Genomic DNA, 22,075 nt, shown 5'->3' with positions numbered 1-22,075 from the left:
CAGCTAATTTAGTTGAAAAAGATGTATTAGTTGCTAGTTTCTTTGTTTTGTAAGAATTTGGCTGCAAGAGAGGCAGAAAGAGACGTTATTTCTTTGTTCTGTTTGCTCGCATAAACCAAATGCACAATTTCTGAATGGACATTTGTGTGTGCATCAGTGGCCTTTTGTGTTCAGTAGCCTAAATTAAAGTTAAACTTTTAACCAGAACTATGCTCGAAGTGCCATGTCATATGATTTTATTGGACACTTGGCAGCCAATCAGAAATGTGGACTTACAGTACAAAAATAAACAATATATTATAGAATAGTTTCACAATGCACTGCATTGAACTAAAGCATAATCAAATTTCCTTAGTGGAAGAATATTGTTCACTGAATTTCTTCTGTTCTTCAGAAACACATGTGAGCCTATCTTCAGAAACATAAATACGACATTAGCAAAGCTCTTAGGATGATTCATAACTGCAATAGGATCTCATGCTGGGTTCTACTTTCAAGCCAGCAGTCATAGTACAAGTGTAGGCGTCAGTTTCATCCAAACTGTGAATGTCTCAATATCAAATACTCATTCAGCTTTCTCAGATTGTGCAGAAGGGGAAACACTGGAAATCTGTATTTAAGTATTTTAGTTTTGTGTAATTTTGAAAACAAATTAGGTTAGGAAACACCAACAAATCAGGTCCAGGATTTAACTTCATCCTGATAATAGAGAATTAATAATAAGATCCAGATCTGGTTAGAATTAGTATGCCAGAGACACAGAGAGAAAGTAGTAGACACAGTCACATTTAGAGACACTTGCACATTTCATGTGACAGAGGGAGACAGAGAAACAGAAACAAGCCAAGAGTGAAAACCCCACCCATTGGTAGGTGGGGTTTAGTGCAGAGCCTCTATCAGTGTAAGCGCATAGAGTACAGTACATTATGTAGTGTTTAGAGAGACAGAGGAAGAGAAGAAGGAAACCTCAGCGCAGTTTCTGGAGTTTGTTTACCTCCTCTGCGCAGTTTCCACTCGGACTAGGCGGATTATTCACCCTCTCCTCCCGGGGAAACTTCAGCAAAAACTCAGGGATTTATTTCACTATTTTTTTGGTATTTTTTTACTTAAATTAATGTTTTTCTTACTTTGGACCTGTGGATCCTATTTGGACTTGGAGCATTGACATTGTTTAGACATACTTACCATAAACTTATCACCGTGTTTTTTTTTTGTTTTTTTTCTGATCCTGCGGTGATGTCCCGCCACTGACATGCAACTGTCCAGGTGAGTTGGGATAGAGGGAGCACAGGTGTGTATTTTGTGTTTTTTAAACAATTACTTTACAAAAATCCAGCTTCCCTCTGCCCACCGGCATGCCACCAGTCACTGTTTCATGTCAGTGTATACAGGAGAGTAATAATAGCTTTTCTCTTACATAGTAATTATTTCCTATATTATGAAATGCGTAAAAGGTGACTTAAACCGAACTGAGCTGACATTATGGCACTTTATTCTCATTAAGAATTCCTGTAATACTCCAGTCAGAGTTTAAAGTGGCATTTTCCAAACTTTGTGGATGTTTCTTTTATTATATTGAGAGGGTTTTAGGGTGTATGTTTGTTGACTTTAGCTAGCCGGTATGTTTGGCAACGCAAAGCACCGGCTTCAGTTCCTTTTATTATACCATCAGTTGAGCGTACACGGGATAAACGCTGTAATGTATCTGGATGACAAGTGTGCAGTGTATGTGGCTTTGTCTCCGGGGATGCAGGGGATCAGCAGCGTTTCATTTGCTGAATAGAGCGTGTGAAGTGTTGGGCATGCATTAATGGCACTGTTTTTAAATACTGCCACTTATGCGACCATATGATGTTTTTCTTCTATTAGAGGAGCTGGTGTTGGTCCATAGATGAGACACTGCTCTAGTTATGATCGAGGTGGACTTAATTTACCACCCCATGTCAGGCAATGAATTCACGTTGTATTATAAAGACCCATTCAGGCTAGTTCACCTCCAGCTTTTCTGCTATTAACACTTGTAATAATGTCACATAAAAAAAAGGCAATAACCAGAGTTATATGCAGGGGGCGCATGTGCACCACTGGGCTTGAAGAAACAAAATGTAGAAAGCACAATCCAAGAGGCACACGCCGTCCATGTGACAGCTGCTCGAATATTTTATTATCTAGTAAATAGTAAAGTGAAACCTTATCGTGTAATCTGAAATGTCAGTTTTTTTCTGGTGAGAGTAGAATTTTCTGTTTTTCGCCCACGGATACACAGACAGTACAGCCTACATCCTTATGTTATGCTGCTGAAGAGACATTTAGGACCGTGACACCTGATCAAATGTCTCGTTTGTTAGTTTTCTTGTACTGGTGTTGCGGGTTTCCTTTTCTTCCCTTCCTCTGGCTTTTCCCTCTCGGCGAGGTGGCCGCCGGTACTTTTTGGTACTTTGGTGTGCACATGCCGCTTGACACGCACACTATCTCTGTCTCAGCGTCTGGATTTGCACTGAAGCCCAAAGGGAAAGTTTGCATTTTCATGTGGCCGAAGGACATGTGTCGCGTCCAGTTAAAGTGCGGCTTTTAACGCTGCTTTTCCGTGCGTAAAAAATGCGTAAAAAGCAAAAAGATGGCTGTCTACATCAAAGGTGCGTAAATCAAGTTGTGTTTGTCGGTGCATGAATTGGTGCTAAAAAAAAAAAAGAAAGTTTGTCATGATTTTAGTTCATTTTGGCGCAGAAGTGGGTCATTACCGCTGGGAACCCGTGCGCTTAGGAAGCTGCAGTTTAGTCTGGACAAACAGGAAGCGCTGCAGTAAAATATCATCTGGATGAGTGGCTTTTTTTAGAATGTCCCGTAGAGAGTCTGAGTTTTTGGTGAGTAAAAGGAAAATGACCAAAGTGTAAGATTTTTGTTCTCAATGCGCAAATAAGTGTGTTTTATATAAAGCGACCTAACAAAAAGTTACATCTGCACAATTTTACCTTCATTCAAAGTATTCCTCGTCACCTGTCGATGAGCAGAAATGTCCGATCAAACGGAGTTATTGGTGATTTGATTTAATGAAAAAAGAAACTAGCTAGATTTCCAGACGGACTGTGGTCCGCTGAGACGGATTTCTTTTATGGCTGTTTGTATGTGACGCAGTTGAAGCTAATCCAGCCGTTTCCTTCATGCCTGATTATTTTTTTCCCACAAGTCAAACAAAGTTCCGCTGCAATCAGCAACTTCTAACAATGGAGACGCACCGGGCGACCGGTTTGGGCAGGAAAACCTGGGCTGCCGTCTGAACAGGAACACATAAGCTAGTCTAACACTACACAAACGCTTCTGTGGGACGTGAGCTATATAACATGTCATGAGACGAACCTATTGGGCAGTTTACTGTCGGCACGTCCGCTTTTATTAAAAAGAAGTCGGTGCTCGTCGGCGCGCCTGTTTCCGCGGTTCCCTGTGAAATGAATTTGAGTTAAATGACAGAAATCCCGCAGTTTTAGAGGAAAATCTTTCATCTGCGAGCTCCAGTCCTGACGCAGCAGTGCGCTGCTACATATCCAGCTTCAGCTCCACATGAGACGTGAGGCTGTAGGCTGTTTGTCCAGAGTGATGAAAGCCCAGGCTGACGGTGCCGCTCTGTTCATCCAACAGACCACCAAACCGGTCCGATGGCTCGACCGAAGTAACGGCAACACAGGGAAGCGGAGGAGATCCACCACCCGCCGGTGCCGCCGGTGCCTGTGCGCAAACGCACCGCTCAGACAACGCCGGCGAGCTGAGCTTCGGCCGCCGCAGCTCCTCCGGAGGAGGAGAGCCGGACTCTCCGTCCTTGTACACAAAACCTATCACCCCTCTCGACAGTCTAGGCGTGTTTCAGACGAGGACAATATTCCACCTCCCTCGCCGCGCATCCAGTGGATATTTCTCCTACGACGGCGACTCGCTGCCGAGCTCCCCGCTCTCCCCGAGGCCAGTGACGGCTGACAGAGCTACCCAGACTCCGAGCCCCACCGGCCAGGTGATGCAACACGCCCTACAGCGCATGGCTGAGGCGCACGGCGGAGGACCGGGGAGGCACCAGCAGCACGGTGAGGCACGCACACATAGCCGATGATTGACCGCCAATACGGAATGCACGGTGGGATAGGGAGACGTTTCTCATTACAAAGTCCTCTGGCAAGTGTTGAGTGTTAAATATATCAGCATACTAACACTTTACTCACAAGAAAGCACAGTTCTTTGTCTTGCTGCCGCTGCCATAGGTGATAAAGTTCAAAATCAATTATGCGTCAAAGAACTAATAATGCTTTTAATCATGCATGAAATAATTTCCCCACTACTAATTTTTGTCATCCATAATCAGTTTTAATAAGTTTAGTGTAGATGTCCGAGTGCCAAATACCTAAATGCACGCCCTGATACTATATTAAAAATACAGTAGTTATGTGTGAAAGTGTCTGGCCTGAATCATCAGCCAATACAAGCTGCTGTGGCTGTTTTCACTGTGAAATCTAGCTGCTGCTGCTGCTGCTGCTGTGTGGGTGTACAGCAAAATATGAAACCAAATATGAGCCCAGCACATGCTCCCTGAAGCTTCCTTTATCAAAAAATTGGGGGTTTGGGCGGGGGGTGTTGTTGAATGTTAACAATGAAAAAAGTTGAACAAAAACATACTCAGGATGTTTTTGTTCTCCCCTTTCACTAAATCTCACTCACAAGGGAAAAGTTTTTTCCACCACACTGTAGTATTTTGCTACTCTCAGATGAGTAAGTCAGTCTCATTTTTGTCTTGCATTCTGATTTATTGACTAATACGCAGCATGCTTGCTCCATTGGCCCTCAGAGGGAGATCCGACAAGGTCAGGCTGAAACATGCAGATCCAAATCCCACTAACATGATTTCTCAGTGTTCACAAACCCATTCCTGCTGATTCCCCATTTTTTCATTCCATTGTAGTATTACTCCTCTTTCTGTTGAGTAATATCTGTGATATCTGATATCTGATATAAGTGTGTAAAATCCTCCCAACCCCCACAGGATCACGTTAAACAAAGTCATTTCCAATGTATTTTGATAGGAATAAAAAAGTGTGGTGGACCATTTTCAACCCTTAGCAGTCACACCCATCACCAAATCCTTATCTTAAACTATACTTCCTAGTGTGAAAACATTTGATCTCTTGGACTCAGACAAACACACAATGGCACTTTGTGATATGGGACAATTGTAAATCTTGTTTTTTCCCTCCTGTTCGGCATCACTGACTTTGTGAATGAGTTTGACACGGGCATCTCAGCAGGCTTTGTTACCCTTACTGATGTTGGATTGCTGCCTTGGATTCACTGTTTTCATTAAATCCTGCTGAGTCAGATTTACAGGAAGGAAGAAGGGTCTTGACTTCTGGCTAAACTAACCACGCCCAAGGGTGTATGTGTGTGTGTGCGTGTGCGTACCATTACAGTAGAAGGGATGATGCAGTAACCAATCAGTGAAGCTTTAAAAACTTTATAGATGACAAATACGATTTACAGTTGATGCTGAAGCACATTAAAGAGTACTGCACTTTAGCATTGCACCTCTACAACATTGTTGCACTCATGATGGATAGTTTTTAAAAACAAGTATAGAAAACCGCTGCAGCAGAATCACACATTTGTTCCATTTATTCTTATCCCTTGTCAAAAGCTGGTGCCTACATTACCCAGAATTCAAATTGACCGCAGACAATTTGGTCAGAGATGGCTAATGTGGGGGGCAGGCTTAAAAATAATTTATACAACTTTTTTCACAGTGCTCCCCAAGACCCGTAAACAGAATTTAATAATTGCCCCACTTCCTGTTGAATGAGTTGAATTGTTGAAGTTGAAGCAGTGAAAAGGTTGGAAGTATCAGCTGAAAAGTAACCATTGACAGCCATTGTCATTTGAAGCGTAAGAGATAAAAGCAGTTGATGTGGCAGTTGACATGTAACAGGTGAAAGCAGGTCAGTTAAAGGAGCTTTAAGTAAGAATTGACCACCTGTCAAACTCATACGTCAAACACATTGGGGGCAACGTCTCACCAGAAAGTTCAGCATCAAACTTTATCTATTTACTCGCCAAGAGCTGTAAACTGTGTCATTTCTTTCTTTGCCGCTGAACGTGGTTTATTGCCCTTGAGGCAAGAATCCTCTCATGTTGAGGACATTGACTCAATATCGCCCCTTGAGGTACAAAGTAGTATTACAAGACAGTATGGGCTGGGCCTAGCTGGTTAGCATGCTAACGTCAGTAGATATCTCTGCAACACAATACATATGTCGTTGACATAATGTCAGAACAGTTCATTGTCCACATTTTGTTGATAATTTAATATAATAAGTTTGAAAGTTCAAAACATATACATACATACAGCTCCTTTAAAGTGTAAGCAATGAGTCCACTTGTCCACTTACATACCGCCATTTTGAGCTTAGATTATTTTATGACATACACTGGTCCCAAAGGTCAAGGAGGAACTTTCATGCTCCAGTCTAACATTGTCAACATAATCTCAAACCGAAACTCCATTTGTCATCATTTTATATAATTCCTTATAATTTAGTCTCACATTATGTGTTTATTTGTCAACTTTAGTGTGTAGAAGTGTAAACTTAAGTTTGTGCTTGTATCGATGGAGCAAACAAGTGTGTGTTGAACATTAATTAATTCTCACAGCCTTGATCCTGTTTTTATTTCTGCTGTTTATTTAGATACAAAAACAGAACAAGGCACGCATGCTTTCGGCTATGATGCTGCCGGCCAAACTTGCCTGTCCCGTTGCTTGGTAACCATCAACATTGCGGCTAATATTTGGCACGAAAAGAACAAAACAAACAATTGACAGAGCAAATATCCTTACAGGGTTGGTGCATTGGATGCCAGTATATCTACTATGTAATGACAGTGTTCTCTCATCCTGATCCAGATTGAGCAGTCATGATAAAGTATTACACAGAACTGCATGTTAAAACAGTGTGAAAATTACACAATTTAAATCCAACACCCCCCTCTGTTAAAACCCCAGCTTGAACCACATCCATATCCATCTGGACTTGAATTCTTCTTACAAGGATAGTGGTGTTTTGCACATTGTAACCTCTTTATGTATGACTCTATAATAGCAGTGATTACCTTCACTGATTGCCTTGTGCCTCTTTTATTCTTTTTCACTGCAGCCAGACAAACAAGATACCAGTCAAAACAGATCAGCGTATGTGTGTGTGTCATTCATTAAGTATGCCAATCAAAATAGTCCACTGCGTGTGTGTGTGTGTGTGTGCAGCAGTCAAAATAGGCCTGCAGGTCTTTTGTAATGTGCAGACAGAAACCTTTCGCCTCTCATTCAGTCGGCTATGTTCATCAGATAGGACAGGTAGGAGATAAACACACACACATACACACACACTCATACGAAATATCATACGTTGTCCTCAACACAAGAAAGGTCTCAGTTATCAGGAAGGCTGGCCTGATGAAGTGTATGAGAATGAGATAGAGCAGTGGAGCTTAAGGAGGATCAGTTTATCATCTTGTTGTTGTCGCTCCCTGACAGCGTGATTACAGCTATCCTATCAACACTTCCTCCTCTTGCAGCAAGAAGATACCTACAGTCATGTTTCCTCAGTCTTAGCCAGAGTCTTCGTTTGATTTGTAGTCGAGTTATAACACAACCTCGGGGCTGGTTGCACAAAGATAGATATTGCCCGAGGCTTCAATCTAACAAATGAACTAATAATTGACTGTCTTCAGTAGGAGTAAATCCTTAAATACAAATTAAAATTAATTAAAATTAAATCAAGAGTTTTTTCATCTGAAGATTTGTGTCTTCTGGAACAAGTCAACTGTTACAAGAAAAAGTGATCCAAGATGCGACTGTTTTCTCTGCATGTGCAAACCATAAATTGTGAGCCATGTGGGGCGCCCGGGTGACTTACCTGGTGGAGCAGGCACCCCGCGTGCCGGGGGTTGAGTCATGCAAACGAAGGCTTTCGGTTTCGACCTGTGGCCCTTTGCTGCGTGGCATCTCCTCTCTCTCTCCCCTTTCCTGTCATTCTTCAGCTGTCACTATCGATTAAAGACAACAAAAAAGAAAAGAACAAAGCTTTTAATTGTGCACAATGAAAGGCTGCAAATTAATCAGTGATTCTTTTTACAAAATTTCCTGTTATAATATCTTGGTACAATGGATGTCCTTAACTGAAACAATGAAAATGAAAGAAATATGGTGTCTACCTTCCTTCAAAGCAGCCTGGCAGATAGTATCAGTGTTAATATCAGCAATAAGAAACAGTGTCAGAAACAGAAACAGGCTACATTGAAAACTAACCCCTAAACTTACACAACAGGTGACCACAACGAGCATGACTCATTTAATTTAATATCTTCTTGTGTTCGTACCAGTTGGGAGGATGCTGAATATCAGTTCAGAGCTCATTTTTGGGGAAATGAGGCACTGCATCCATATCCATGAGATGTTTCAAATGCCATCGCTGTGACCTGACAGCATAATCAGCACCAACCATCTTTACATACCAATATCTGAACCCGGGCAGTAATTGGACAGTTGCCTTTTATTTTCTGGGAAAAGCAATACAAAAAACCCTTTCCAAAGCTTTAACATAGCATACAGCGCTTTGTATAGTCGCGGGTTATGCTGCTGTCGTTCCAATATTTCCCATCATAAACCCTCTTGTGGATGTTTTTGGTGTAGTCGGCGATGTTTGGTCTCTTCAATATTGGAGGATGTGAGAAATATTAAGTCTGGGTTTCATATCAGCGTTCATGAGTCATAAGTGAAGATCGGTAAGAGGTCAGAGCCTTTCATAGTCATACTGTACTACAGACCGAAAATATATCAGATTAACCACGAAAACACACATATGCATACACACGCGACCGCTCACCCGGTCAGCTGGTTGAGAGGCATTATGGTGCTAGTGAGACACACAGATTACTGGGACTGTTTCACATGGAAATTCAATCTGTGCTCTCATTTAGCCAAACTACGAATTGAATACCATAAAACTATGCGGATGCCTTTGAGTGTCTTTTGTTGTTTTTGTAATCTCACCTGCATAAATACTCTGCTTTCCATCTCTTGTGTGGTTTTTAGCATAGCATTGTGAGCATGTGTCTTTTATAACATCAAATAAACTCAACTGGGTCAAAAAAGTCTCTGATGCTGTGAACCACCCACTCTCTGAATCACACTCTTGCTTGTCTGGTTGATTTTTGTTTTGACTGTTTATTTCAATTCCCCCAGAATGTTGTAACTGTATACATGCTGTATTCATGTGTTAGGTGGAAAAGCTGGACATGCACATCACGTGTGAAAAAAGAAATCCAATGTGTAGGTTTGCATGTAACTGTTTTCTGCTTTTCTGTCATCATTGTTCGACAAATCAAACTATGCATCAGTTAAGCTCACAGGAACTTAATTAGGCTGTGTGGTGATGCCGTATGGCCCAAGAGGACTTAATCTCAAACAATTTTTATGTGTGTACTGAGTGGGCATATGTTCCAATGAATGGGCCACCAACTTGGAACACTATATATTGTTCAGTAAATACATACAGAATCCAGTCCTTCTCTGGTTTCTGTTCATTTTTCTCATCATATTTCAAATATCTCGGTGCTGAAGTTCCACAATGTTTTCATGCCTAAACCCCCAACCGCACATAAAGCGTAAAGCACAAAAAGTCCTGTTCGACATTTTGTGCTTCACATAAATGAAGCATCGTCAAAGTACGATTGCTTCAACATGCATTTATTCTCAGTGGAGATGCTTTAAACCTCTTAATCCTTGCAAAACCATACCGTATTAGCACATTTGGCATATTTTTTCTTCTCTGTTTCAGGACACTTTCCCAGTCCCTCTAGCACGAGGCCAAGAAACGCAGCAGGGGACATGCAGGCGGAGGCAATCGGACAAGAGCTCCGGCGGATTGGAGATGACTACAACAGTCTGCTCTTAAGGGTCAGTGATCACAGACACTGTTTTTACTGGGTTTTTTTTTGTTTTTATCATCAACCACATTTGTGAACCTCTTGAGCAAAGGGTTGAACGATCAACAGAGCAGTTGATTGGCTGAGTAGTTAGTTAATGTTTTTTAAGGTTTGTTTAAGGTTTGTTGTGTCATTTAGATTGCATAATTGTGTAATGTGTTTTATGTCCCCATCCAGCGTGTTTCACTAATATCATTGTTGGCCACAAGCAACTGCAATACAGAAAACCAACCCCCAGATCAAGTCAAAACAGTGTCTGTTTAACTGTGTGAATGTGAAGCAGGATGCTGTTGAACATGAGCAATAAGCTCAGTAGGGTAAGAAAATAAGAGGGAGAGGGGTCTCAGGACAAAAATGCCCCTAAAATGCCGCCGTGGGGGATCTGAGGGAGCCTGTGACCAGCTGGTTATTTCCACTGCGCTCGGGGTGAGAAAAACGAAATTACTTTTGATCAGAAAATAACTAAGCAGACAGCCTGAAGCTGCAGAAAATCCAAGTGCCACAGTAACCACTGCAGTTAAAACCCCCCAAACCAAAAAACAAGAAAAGCCATATGATTCAAAAAAACATCAACAGTGGAGAAGCAGGAGATGGACTTGTTGAGCGCAGAGGGAAGAAAGAAGCTCCATTCTTCTCTGCACAGCTCTCAGCCAGTTTCCAGCAGTGGGAGAGAAACAAAAACAAAACTTAGTGGTACAACTAAGGGTGTTTAAATGTGGTGAGACCCAAAGAGGCTCATTGACTGCTCACATTATAAAAGGGGAGCTTATTTGCTCTGCCTCAGTAACAACAGTTTAGCTGATTATTTCTTGGCAGGCTGACTGAAGTACTGATGTAAATAGAGGTGTTGTGAATGCTGACTCTTCTTAGACAAATGAGAACAGGAAGTTATTTAGCTTGTGAATATTAGAGGTAATTGTATACCAATAGTATTATTGTTATGTGGTGTTATAGTTGAAAATAATTGGAAAACTGTGTTGAATTAGTTACACGGCAAATTATTTCCAGAGTCAGTTTAAAGATGGAGACACTGTAAAGACTCATACTTAAAGGTTCCCTGTGGGGTTTTTGACCACTAGTAGTGCTATAGAGAAATGTTTATATGAGTTTGTATATGATATATGATACACATTTCTGCTGCATTTTCTGCTTATCGACAGCTGGTGGACATACCCTGCAAAGAAGTGTGATAATGTGCCAGCAAATGCAGGGAAGAAGACTGCAAGTCATCAAATAGACGTAAACATGGCATGATTTTAATAAACTGTGTTTGATTTAAGAGGATATGTGACAAGAGTATTTTGAAAGATGAGTGAGTAACCAAACTCGGTTAATCAGCTCTGATTATAGTATGAAATGACAGTTGCAGTAGTCTATTGCCTTACTGAATTGATAATCACATTGTTACAGGGAATATAAGTCTTCTGAATGGTGTGTTATAAAGTTGCAATAAGAGTCCATTTTCACTTGGCTTCTGATTCCTTGGCAACATTTCTGCATGTTGCATCATAACAGTTTTATTTACTCCACTATCAAAGAGTTCACTGCAGCTTTGGGAAGCCAGAGAGGAAGAGGGAAAAAATGAGAGCTGGTTAGAAATTCACTTTAATCTCATCAGAGAAACAGAATAAAAAGTAAATGTCAAGAACAGGCATGACAGGACTGTTGTATCCCAGCGAAGAGCTTAAAATGCTCCCTCAGCGTCAAAAGCTTAACAGCGATAAAGCTGCAGCTCTCCAGCCGAGCAGCCAGATTAGTCGTAAACGTGTGTTTAACCCACTGGGTGCTAATGAGCATCAAACAGGAAGACAGTTTTCCCTTTCAGCCCTCTTGCTTTAGCATTTCCCCCCCAAATACACATGCATTAATGACCAAAAAGCCATTAAACCCCATAAGGAATGATCAAATTTACTGTCAACATGCTCCTTGAATATTTCACAGAGTTAGGTATAGAAGTAGTAAAAATCCCACGAGCTGGGATAAGGTATGTGCCAAGAATCATGCAAGGCAGGGCTGGTTTGGCCCTCACAGCTGTGAGGAAAGCAGAGGGAGGTTGGAGAAAAATGTAATAACGTGATAAGTTGAGGCTGTGACTAAATACCTAGTCACACTACCAGAAAGAGAAGAAGAGAAGTGTGTTTGTATGTGTCTTAGTGGCAAACCCTCTGTGAACTTGGGTACGGAGTTATTCAGAAAGTGTGTGAATGTGTGTTTGTTCATGCTGTAGAACATTGAGAAGGCAGAGAAAAGAGGAACATGGAGGCTTGTTCCCTGTTCTCTTGCCAGGTGTTGGCGTTGTTGTGGACGAGTGCACATGCATGGTTGCGCATGATTTCATAACCACAGTAGGAATGTTTTTCCGGTTTTTCAAATTTCAGATCAGACAATCAGTATAAGAAGAAAGAAATGGACATAATCCAGGACATTTTGTTCACTGCAGTTTTTCCCGCGACAAATGTGCAGATGATTGATAAACTAATATCTGAGCAGTCTTAATCCCAATATAACCATGACTGCACAAAATGAACATATGGCTAACTAAATAAGGACAGGGAGTTGATTTGACGCCTGCTTGAAGTGGTGAACCCCCAATTTAATGGTCGTATGTCTCTTCTCAAAGCATGCATGGCTCAACTACAAGGGTCACCCCGCCACCAAGCATTGAGCCAAGACCAGCACTCCCAGGCCTGGCTCCAGGTGCGAGTCATACTGTCTCTATTTATTGTCTTTGTGAGTCATTGTCTGGCCTCTCATCTGAGAAAAGTTTGCCTTGAAGAATGACCCTACCAGAAGCCTGGATGAAACCCAGACAGACTGGAGGGATTAAGGCCCCAGTATGCTCGCCGTTTGAGACCTGTCACGTGACACTGTGACGTCAAAATGACGTAGATCTCGCTGGCGCGGCAGGATTTTGGCCCGCGGGCGAGGGTCGCAGCTACGTCTGTCACTCTTTTTTTTTCAGCTGAGCGTGCCAACCGGAAACAGGAAGCTTTCCGAGCAGTGCGCCTTCTATAGCATCTGTACGATCATTCAATTGCAGGACACAGAGATTCCACATTCATGGCTAGAATCGCCAATGATGTTGGAAAAGAGGAGGCCTATGGCCGGAAAAATTTGAGAACCTCCCGCGACCGATTTGGAAAATCAAAAAAGAGGTCGCCATTTGTTTACGCTTTTTCTTCTTCTTCTAGTGCTAGAAATAGCAAAGTCGGTAGCCTTTGCTTCAGTTGCGCCACCTCTGTTCAGGAGAATACTGCAACTAGTGTGCGCGACCACCCAGCGCAAGTTATAAATATGTTACGGCGCTCCGTGTGACGTCACGTTGTCGCGCGACAATTCGGCAGCGGTGAGTCTACATGATGCTTTACATCTCCTACTCTCCTGAAAATCTGAGGATTCTAAGAATCTTGAGGAAGTTTTGGAGCTAAGGAAATTTCCAGAAGTTCTCGACAATGCAATGAACTTCACACCATCAAGGACCAGCAGGATGGGTAAATCCAGCTATATCTATTGCTGGGACCAGGGGTGAATTTGAGTTGATTCAGGCACCTGATGTGGCTGCCCCCTGAATACCTCTGACTGAAACCTAGAGCAGTGATTCCCATCCTATTGTGACCCCTGCTTTGCATTTGCCAGTTGTAACCATTTCAATCAAAGGGTAATTTTTTTCTGTCACATATGTTTTATTTCAAATACATTTTTGAATGATCATGGATTGCCATCAAAAGACATTCATGGTCACTAGCAATGACACTTTGTGATCCTTTGACTTCTCCTCTAGTGCCACCATGCGTTAACATTAAGGTTTTGAGTGAAATGTCTCAATAGCTACTGATTGGATTGCCATGAAAATATCTTCAGACATTCTGCTCCTCTCAAGATGAATTGTCATAACTTTGGTCATCCTTTAACTTCCAATCCAGTGCCACCATCTGTTCAAAACCATAATTATCAAATACTTTGGTGGGTTTCTGACCAATTACCTTCAAATTAATGACACTCCCATTGTATTAAGACTTATCTTATACTGCTTGCGGGTGTTCCAACCCACAGTAGAGCTGTCTTACTCCTGCCTGTACAGACTTTAAAATGACTCACATCATCTAAAAACAAACACTCACACAAACACATAGACATTTTCTCTCGGCTCAGTTCATTTTATTGCCTGAGAAATTAGCAAAACGCTTATTTCAAATACTTTTACACCAACAAAGCCATATAGAAGTGATTGATTATTTGTGGGAGAACGTACAGTGTTGTGTAATCACCAACTTATGACGAGTAATTATTTGTTTGTCAGTAGTCTTCCTCGCTCTCACTGGCTGGCTCTCCTTTGTCCTCATTTAATCCAACTCTCTCTACTCCCTGCCCCCCACTCCTCTCTCTAGTTAAACATTTACACAATGTGTGCGTGTTTGTTTTCCAAACTATCTGTAACTGCTCATATCGGTTCCTGGTGTGTGGTGTGTGTTGTGTGTGTGTGCTGTTGTGTTGCGTGCGTCGTGCGTGTTGCGTGTGCATGTCGTGTGTGTCTCAGTCTAGTGTCCGTTTGACGTGTAGATTCTATTATGGCTCAGCCCCTGTGGTTTAAAAACTCCAGGGAGCCAAAGCACAAGGTCTTAATTATCCTGCCCAAACACTCCATACACATACACCACACACACACACACACTCCCCAAACAACTCCTCTAACACACACTCCCTGTCTTTCCTTTCAGTAAGAGGTATAACCTCTTTGTCCCTAAGACAGAAATAACTCTGAGGAACATGTGACCCCAGTCGGGTGTCGAAGGCCTGGCTGCTTGTGTTTTTGTTATGTGTGTTTGAGTGTGCGTGAAAGACCAAAGAGTGGGAGAAAGACAGTATTTTCAACCCCATGTTTAACCCAAGAGTGCATTGCTGCTTCCCATCAGTGAATGCAGACCTAAACATCTGTTTATTGTAGCATTTGCTGTTTATAGCCTGCCTAGCTGAACATGCTTGTGTCCAGGGTTGCAAGTGTAGTTTATTTATTTCATCTATATCTTTCTGAGCTTTCCCTGATGACTCCCATAGTGCATAAATTCCCAACAACGGACACCTTCTAGGCTCCACTTTTCTTACAAAATATGCAGTACTTTCAGTTTCACATTTAAGGCTTCACTCATAGAAAAATGTTACATCGTGAGTCATAATGCTATGAACATTGATGACATAAGTATCGTGGCCATGTGGAAGAAGAAAACTACAGTATATTGCGGAATTGGACTTGAGGAATGTAAGTCAGGCTAAACTTTGGTTTTCCTGGTCCTGTTAAACTGAGAAAACCTTAAGCTGTAATGACATAACTGCCTCCTGAAAAAAAGCTCTTCTCTTGAACTACACACAGTTCAGCAAAGATAATGACGGACTTTGACCAGAGATCGACACACCGACTGCTACATTTTGTGCCAGAATCAGAAATACAGAGCAGAGATTAGTTTACTGGAATATTTTTGCAGTCACAGCTTTCAGGGGGGGGAAACAGCAAAAAGAATAGAAATAACAGGAGATAGTAATAGATGGTGGTCATCAGTCAGATTGACTAACTCAACCTCTGTGTGTGGGTGTTGAGTACTTCAAATTCTTGTGTCTTGTTATGCATGCTCTATCAACAATTCCCTGAAAATATTTAAGAGGTAAAACCTTTACTAAATTATAGTGTTCGATGAGGTTTGGATAGTAGCACTAACAAGCAGAGAGACAGTAAGAGTGAGAATGATAGAGAAATAATATAACAAAGCCTGACTCAGTTTGCATTGTGTGTGTGTGTGTGTGTGTCTGTGTACTCGTTTGGTGTGTGCGCTTGTAAGTGTAGCCTTGTTTAGAGAGCTATTTTTGAGAGGCAGCATAGTAAGTTGTGGTGACCAAACAAAATCACATGAGCTTTTTGGAACGGGCTGACTCAATGTTTCCACTGTGAAAAGAAAGAGACAAGAAGAAGATGAGATATTTAAACTCCTCTGCACTGGAGATGTGTCTTTTCCCAAAGTCTGAAGGCAGAATCCATAGTTTCCACACAGAAAAATGGAAAGCATAAGAGATGGAGGAAAGCAGAGTAATGTAATCCGTAATCTTTTGGTTTTCTGACCCAACTGAATATCAAGCAGTCAAACAGGGTTCTGATTTAGACCTTTCTACCTATGACATGCTGTATATTTGACAGCACTGCCATCCATTTTGCAAAGCCTTGCATAAGTTTTAATTCTTTCCAGTTAGTCCATTGTCTTCCATTGATTTCACCATACATGATCTTGCAGACACTTTAAACCTGAGAAGGGTTATTCTTCATGGGTAATGCTCAAGTCTAAGATTCATTTGAAAAGTCAAGATGGTGCATTCAACAGCTGGTAAGAAGTTTGGACTTGACCTAGAACATGGCTTATTGTGCAACGCTGCCAGAAGATATCCACCAACATTTGAACTCATCATCCCAAAAGACTTTTAAAATGAGTGTGCACTTTGAGCTGCATCAAATTGCAACAATAATATAACTAAAACAAAGGCGACATGATGTTCATTGGGATGCATTCATATACCTGCTGTATTCCAGCTGAAATGAATGGAAACCAATGGCTGCCTGAAACACAGGGAATACTGAAAATGTATTTAAAAACTGCTCTATGTAGTAACTGACAGTAACATGCTATCATAGCATCGTTATGTCGTAGCGAGTAGATCTGTAGATATTGTGTAAAAGAGTTGTATTATCGTGTTTGTTTGGTTGGCTGAAAGGCTGTGTCATTGATTGACTGGTGCACTGATTTACTCTCTGGTGAATTTTCTGGTTGACTGACTATCTAGTAAGTTGATTGGCTGACTGCCCACTTGTTTTTTCTCTCATGTTGTGTATGTACTTTTTTTTGCATGTTTATCTGTCTATTCTCGTATTGCATCACACTAGCACTACTGTGTGCATGTGTACACAGTGGTATCTCTGTGTGTGTGTGTGTGTGCCGGTTTAACTATTTGTTAGAAGCCTGCAGAGTTGCAGTGACAGCAGGAAAATGATTTGTGGCAGCAGGCTTTCTATTCTCAAATGTTGGAAGGGGTTATTTGAGGCAAGAGTTTAAATGAGGTGACTATTAGAGGATAACCTGTGTGTGTCTGTGTGTGCATGAGTGTGTATTTCCTTTTCTGTAATCCTGAGGTATAAGGTTGACTATCAAGAGTGTTGGTTGGTGAAACTGGTTTTGGCTTCATGTCAGATTCTCAGAGGAGTACATCTGCTTCTGATTGCAATGGAAATAAACCCTCTCATCCCGACTGTGAAATACAGCCAATCACCTAAATAACAGACCAGCCCCAGTCTCTACATCAGGTTTTTAAGCTTAGGTAATTATTTTTATTCTCAGAACACTTGATTCACTGTAACCCTTTTTGACATTACTGTTTGTGTTTGGGTTAAACAAACAAAATGCAACATGGTAATTTGTTAGTTTTGGAGGTGCTGGTAGGTATTTTTTGGGAAAAGCCAGGCTTGCTGTTTTTCCCTGCATCCATTCTTTATCCTAAACTAAGCTAATAGCCTCATGGCTCTAGCATCACAGGCACGCGAGTAATTTTAATCAAAGCAAATAAATGAATATCAACCTATTCCTTTGAATCCTTAAACCCAGTTGACAGAGATCTGAGCATGCATCCCTGGTCTGTTATCGGACAGCCATCTGTAATGTTTAATAAAAATGAATCCAGGTGTAAACTGAAGTGGGAAGATGTTCTGATCATTCGTAATCTGATCCAGAGGTGGTGTGAGACATACTGTATACAGATCTTGGTCAGATTTAATGTGTTAAACCACATACATACAACTCTCAGCTCCTCCCAGGTACACCACATCCTCCTGTTATGTTTTCATTGATTTTCCTGCACTTTCATTAGATACAGATTTATATATATATAATATATAAGTGCCTTTCATGACTACAGAGCTGGATGTACTGTATTATGGAAGGATACTGGCATTTTGCAGTTTGGGTCAGAACATCTGATTAATCTGAAGTTAAAACTGATCTATAAACCCCCCCCTGACTAGCCCCTTCCCTAGTTACATAGTCAGGTATCTAGGCATCAATAGATCAACAAATTGGACATGTTGTAGTGAAACAAGCTTTCAGTAAGTTTTGCTTTTTGTCTTGATAATCATAAATCTGCCAACGTGGTCTCTTCCCTCACTCTGCAAACTGCAGACCATCTTGACAGTTAAATCATGACAGCGGTTCATGAGGTGAGGAAAGAGCACAGAAAGTCTGCCAACTTAAAAACCACAAGGCTTGTGTCTGTCTTCCAGAGCTGCTTTGAGGAGAGACAAGTCTGTAATGTGCAATATGATAAATGCTGCTCCAAGCAAATTAACATTAATAACAATACTTGTAAAGTTTTCACAACAGAAAAGTATAATTACATATCTAAAGGCCAGAAATGGTGTAATCTGAGAAAATAAATCACTAAAGGAAAATTGCAATCCTTTACTGCTTTTAGAAAAGTTGCTCTCACTCCTATCAAAACAAAGGTGAAGTTCTAACCTGACAACGACAAACTTTTATGCTCCAAATGAAAGGGGAGGCTGAACTAATGCGTTTTCACTTGAGCTTCACCTACATGAGTCTTGATTTATGTTAATAGCAGAAGTTTAGATTGTGGAGATGAAACCAAATCCCCCAAAAATCAATGTTGGGAGAGTTTGCTCTTCACTTCAATGCCAAACACAACAGTCCCATGATGACATTTGGGGGAAATCAAGGTTCAGTTTTAGCTGCAGTGAAATTAGCCTTACAGTTCTGAGTCTCTGCTGCTCTTTCAGTTACTTCCTACACTGCTGTCTCCTCTAATGTTGATTTAAAGTTAGAAAGTTCATAAGGTGATGATTACTGGAGAACAAATCCTAGGAAAGAAGAAAAAAAGTCACATTATGTCAGAATTAAGTGGTTCCAGATGTGGCTTGTGACAGGTTTTTGTTTGTTTTTTGTTTTTGTGTTTTTCATAAAAAGTAGGCAGTTCCGTTTTCTTCTTTCATGGTGGATTTAATTTAAACCTCCAACCAATAATAAAATTAGATTAAGAGTCTACAGCCACACCAGTGGCTCTGTGAGGCTATTCTTCACAGCTTTGAACTAAATGCTTATGTCAGCATGGCAACATGCCCACAGTAACAATGCTAACAGGCTGATGTTTAGCAGGTATTATGTGTGCCATGTTAAACATTTTAGTTAAGCGTGTTTACATGCTAACAAATGAGAATTAGCCCTAAAAACAAAGCACCAGAAGCATCCGGCTCTGCTCCGCGGAGAGTATGCGGTGGTCAATTTTTGATGGACGCACCAAGTAGCACGGAGCAGATTGCATTGGCAGGAAGTCAGGCACAGAAACAGCATAGAGAATCTGGACTAAGACAAGTTAACGATGTCGGACAGGCAAGATGCTCTGAAGACGCTTTACTTCTGAAACGCTCCCGGTGGGATTTGAAGATATGGGGATGACAGAGCCAAACTGCGTCGCTTGTACACTGTCATGAAGCCGTGCCCGGTGGGATTTTGGCATTTTCTTGGGAGGATTCATTCACCATGAGTAGCATCTTATACGCTTTCATGTTTGAGCCTGTATGCATGAATAGGGTTCAAAACTCAATGTCTTTTTCAGCTATTGTGGATGCCTCTTCTACTGTATAATGGATTTCTGTCTGCAAGCATCTCCATGAATCCATCAGGCTTCACAAACTGGTTATATACAGGAAATCTGGGTCAAGTCTTGTTCAAATCAGTGTTCTGGCAGCTCTTCGGTCACCTTAGTCAGAAGCAGAATTATAAACAGGCGGATTCATTACAGGGTTAACTAGTCTTTCCCTCACCTGTTTCCTCCTCTGGCATTAGGGGTTTCTGTGGTTTTTGGCCTACTTTTCGAATCAAACCACACAGCTTTGATATTCCTCTTTTGCTCTAGTCCGTAAAGATCCTGTTTTTCATAGAACAGTCTTGCCTCAGGGTAAAAGGCTTATTCTGTGCCAGTCGATGTCTGGATGGTATTGTACACTCCATCCGGCTGGGCTGTATTTGAAGGGCCTCGTGCCAAAACAGGACATCCATCTTCCAGCGGAAAAACTGAATCCTACTCTTGTAAATTCCTTAGTTATTCTTGTAAATGCTTCAGTTAAAGTGTAAGGTTTCCTGTTTAAACCTTTATTTATTAGAGCAAGACTAGCTGAGGATGTATTTTTTTAAGCAGAACCCTGCTTAAAAAAACACATCTCCAAGATTTCACACCTGAGACCTACAGAGTGTAACTACAAGTTCATTAGTTGAATTAGAAGAGTTTTCAGCTTAGTCCTAACATAAGTTTGAACTGGAGCTAATAGGGTAAAATGGTATGTAACAAACATATCAGCTAAGTCTTTTGTCTAACTAACTAACGTTGTGTTTCTTGGTATAAGCGAAGTTACCAGATACTTTTCAAGTCATTCATTGTAGAGATCCCCACCCACCTTTCCACCTTTCTTTAGCAACAGGAACCTTGTTGTTTCTGGAGTGTTTTCTTCGGGGCCAAACTTCCCAGTGCGCATCCACCCAGGGGAAATGTCCTTTCTCTCCTGTCCACCTGGCAGATCTCTTATCTACTGCTGCTGCTGGAGCATTGGACTGATTCCAAGGCGCAGGGCTTTCGACTGCAGGGTTGAAGAACAGAAAAGAAAATACCTATTTCAGTCAACAGCATGCCAAGTGTGTGGGAATGACTGCAGAAAGGTGTTCAAAATAGCAAATGACAAGAGAGTCAGTTTAGGCGTACAGTATGAAGGAACTGTTAGAGGATTTCACTTACTAATTCAATTCTCTACATGAAGATGATGTAATTTTCAACAGTAGAAATATCTGAAGAGTGGACAGCACAGGTTAGCCAAGATTAGATCACTTTGTTAGATGTGTCTAACCAGATGTTTGCGCAATCTAACATGAATCCAAGCTGTCAGCTTGACTTGTTTTAACTTTCTATAAACTTAGCCTTCATTGGCTGTTGGTGTTGAATGAGCCTCCCATCAGTTTAAAGAAGGACATTTGGTGAAAGTCACTCAATAATCCTTGACTGAATATTTTCTCTTCTTTGTCATTCAGAGTGTTGTTTGTAGTTTTTTGTCTTTGACGATGTGGTGATTTGTAAAGAGAAAATCCATAATTTTTACATATAAAGGTCAGTTTAATCATCACTAAGTAGCATACTCCATGACAATTAATTGACCTTTTATATGTATACCACTCAACCTGTGAAAATGGTTGTATAATGTCTTTTCTGGCTTTGGGATGGTAATTTCCAAAGTCTGATAATTACCTTGATGAAGTCATCGGGGTTATCTTGAGACTCTTCAAATATTTGGCAATTGCATCATGGGAAATGTAGGATTTAATTTTTTTTTACTTTTACTATGGAATATAAGACAGGGTATCTCTGTTGCTTTGATTTTTTCTTTATGCACGTGACTAAATGACTGAAATATCCCTTTAATTCTACATGATTAATTATAGATTATTTACGTATATGACATATATCATACAGTCTTTATGTACACATAAAGTATATTGTGAGAATTTCCAAAAATGCATGCGATTATGTGTGCTACCTTAGTAAGGGTGGTTACAGTGACACAATTTTTTGAAGTGAACAAAACTAGCCAGAAAGACCGGAAGCCTTCAGACACATTCAAACATATAAACACATGTTGCACATATTCATACACACACTGACATAAGGAAATCACACCTGGAGACAGAGAGAGTAAAGAGAGTTGTGGCAGGATGTAGAGAACTGTACTTACCTGCTTCCTGTAGATGTAAACATACAGCATGTGTATGTCTCTTTGATTTTAAATCATAAGGGGACCCCTTTATGATTACCTGAACATTTGATGTATATCATAGAACACTCACACATTTTTTGAAATTAGAGCTCACTATGCAAATACAACGGAGTATTAGGGCCATACTAAGGGGGGGGATTGCGAGAATAAAGTCATAATATTAGGTCTACGAGTATAAAGTCGTAACATTAGGAGAATAAAGTC

At 41.0% G+C, this 22,075-nt stretch overlaps 1 protein-coding gene across 1 annotated transcript in view; it reads left to right on the top strand.

Annotated features, from left to right (window-relative positions):
* Positions 1-940: 940 nt before the first annotated feature.
* Positions 941-22,075, top strand: part of LOC118329544 (bcl-2-like protein 11) — a 27,462-nt gene continuing 6,327 nt past the window's right edge. Inside the window, exons 1-3 of the mRNA XM_035663765.1 lie at positions 941-1,266; positions 3,637-4,073; positions 9,864-9,982. Coding sequence (XP_035519658.1) covers positions 1,253-1,266; positions 3,637-4,073; positions 9,864-9,982 — 570 coding nt within the window. The 5' untranslated portion in view covers positions 941-1,252. The remainder of the gene's footprint in view (positions 1,267-3,636; positions 4,074-9,863; positions 9,983-22,075) is intronic.

Source organism: Morone saxatilis, unplaced genomic scaffold (genome assembly GCF_004916995.1).
Source record: "Morone saxatilis isolate NCDOM2014 unplaced genomic scaffold, NCSU_SB_2.0 Contig19, whole genome shotgun sequence".
NCBI lineage: Eukaryota > Metazoa > Chordata > Actinopteri > Moronidae > Morone > Morone saxatilis.
This window is presented reverse-complemented; position numbering and strand designations above follow the sequence as displayed.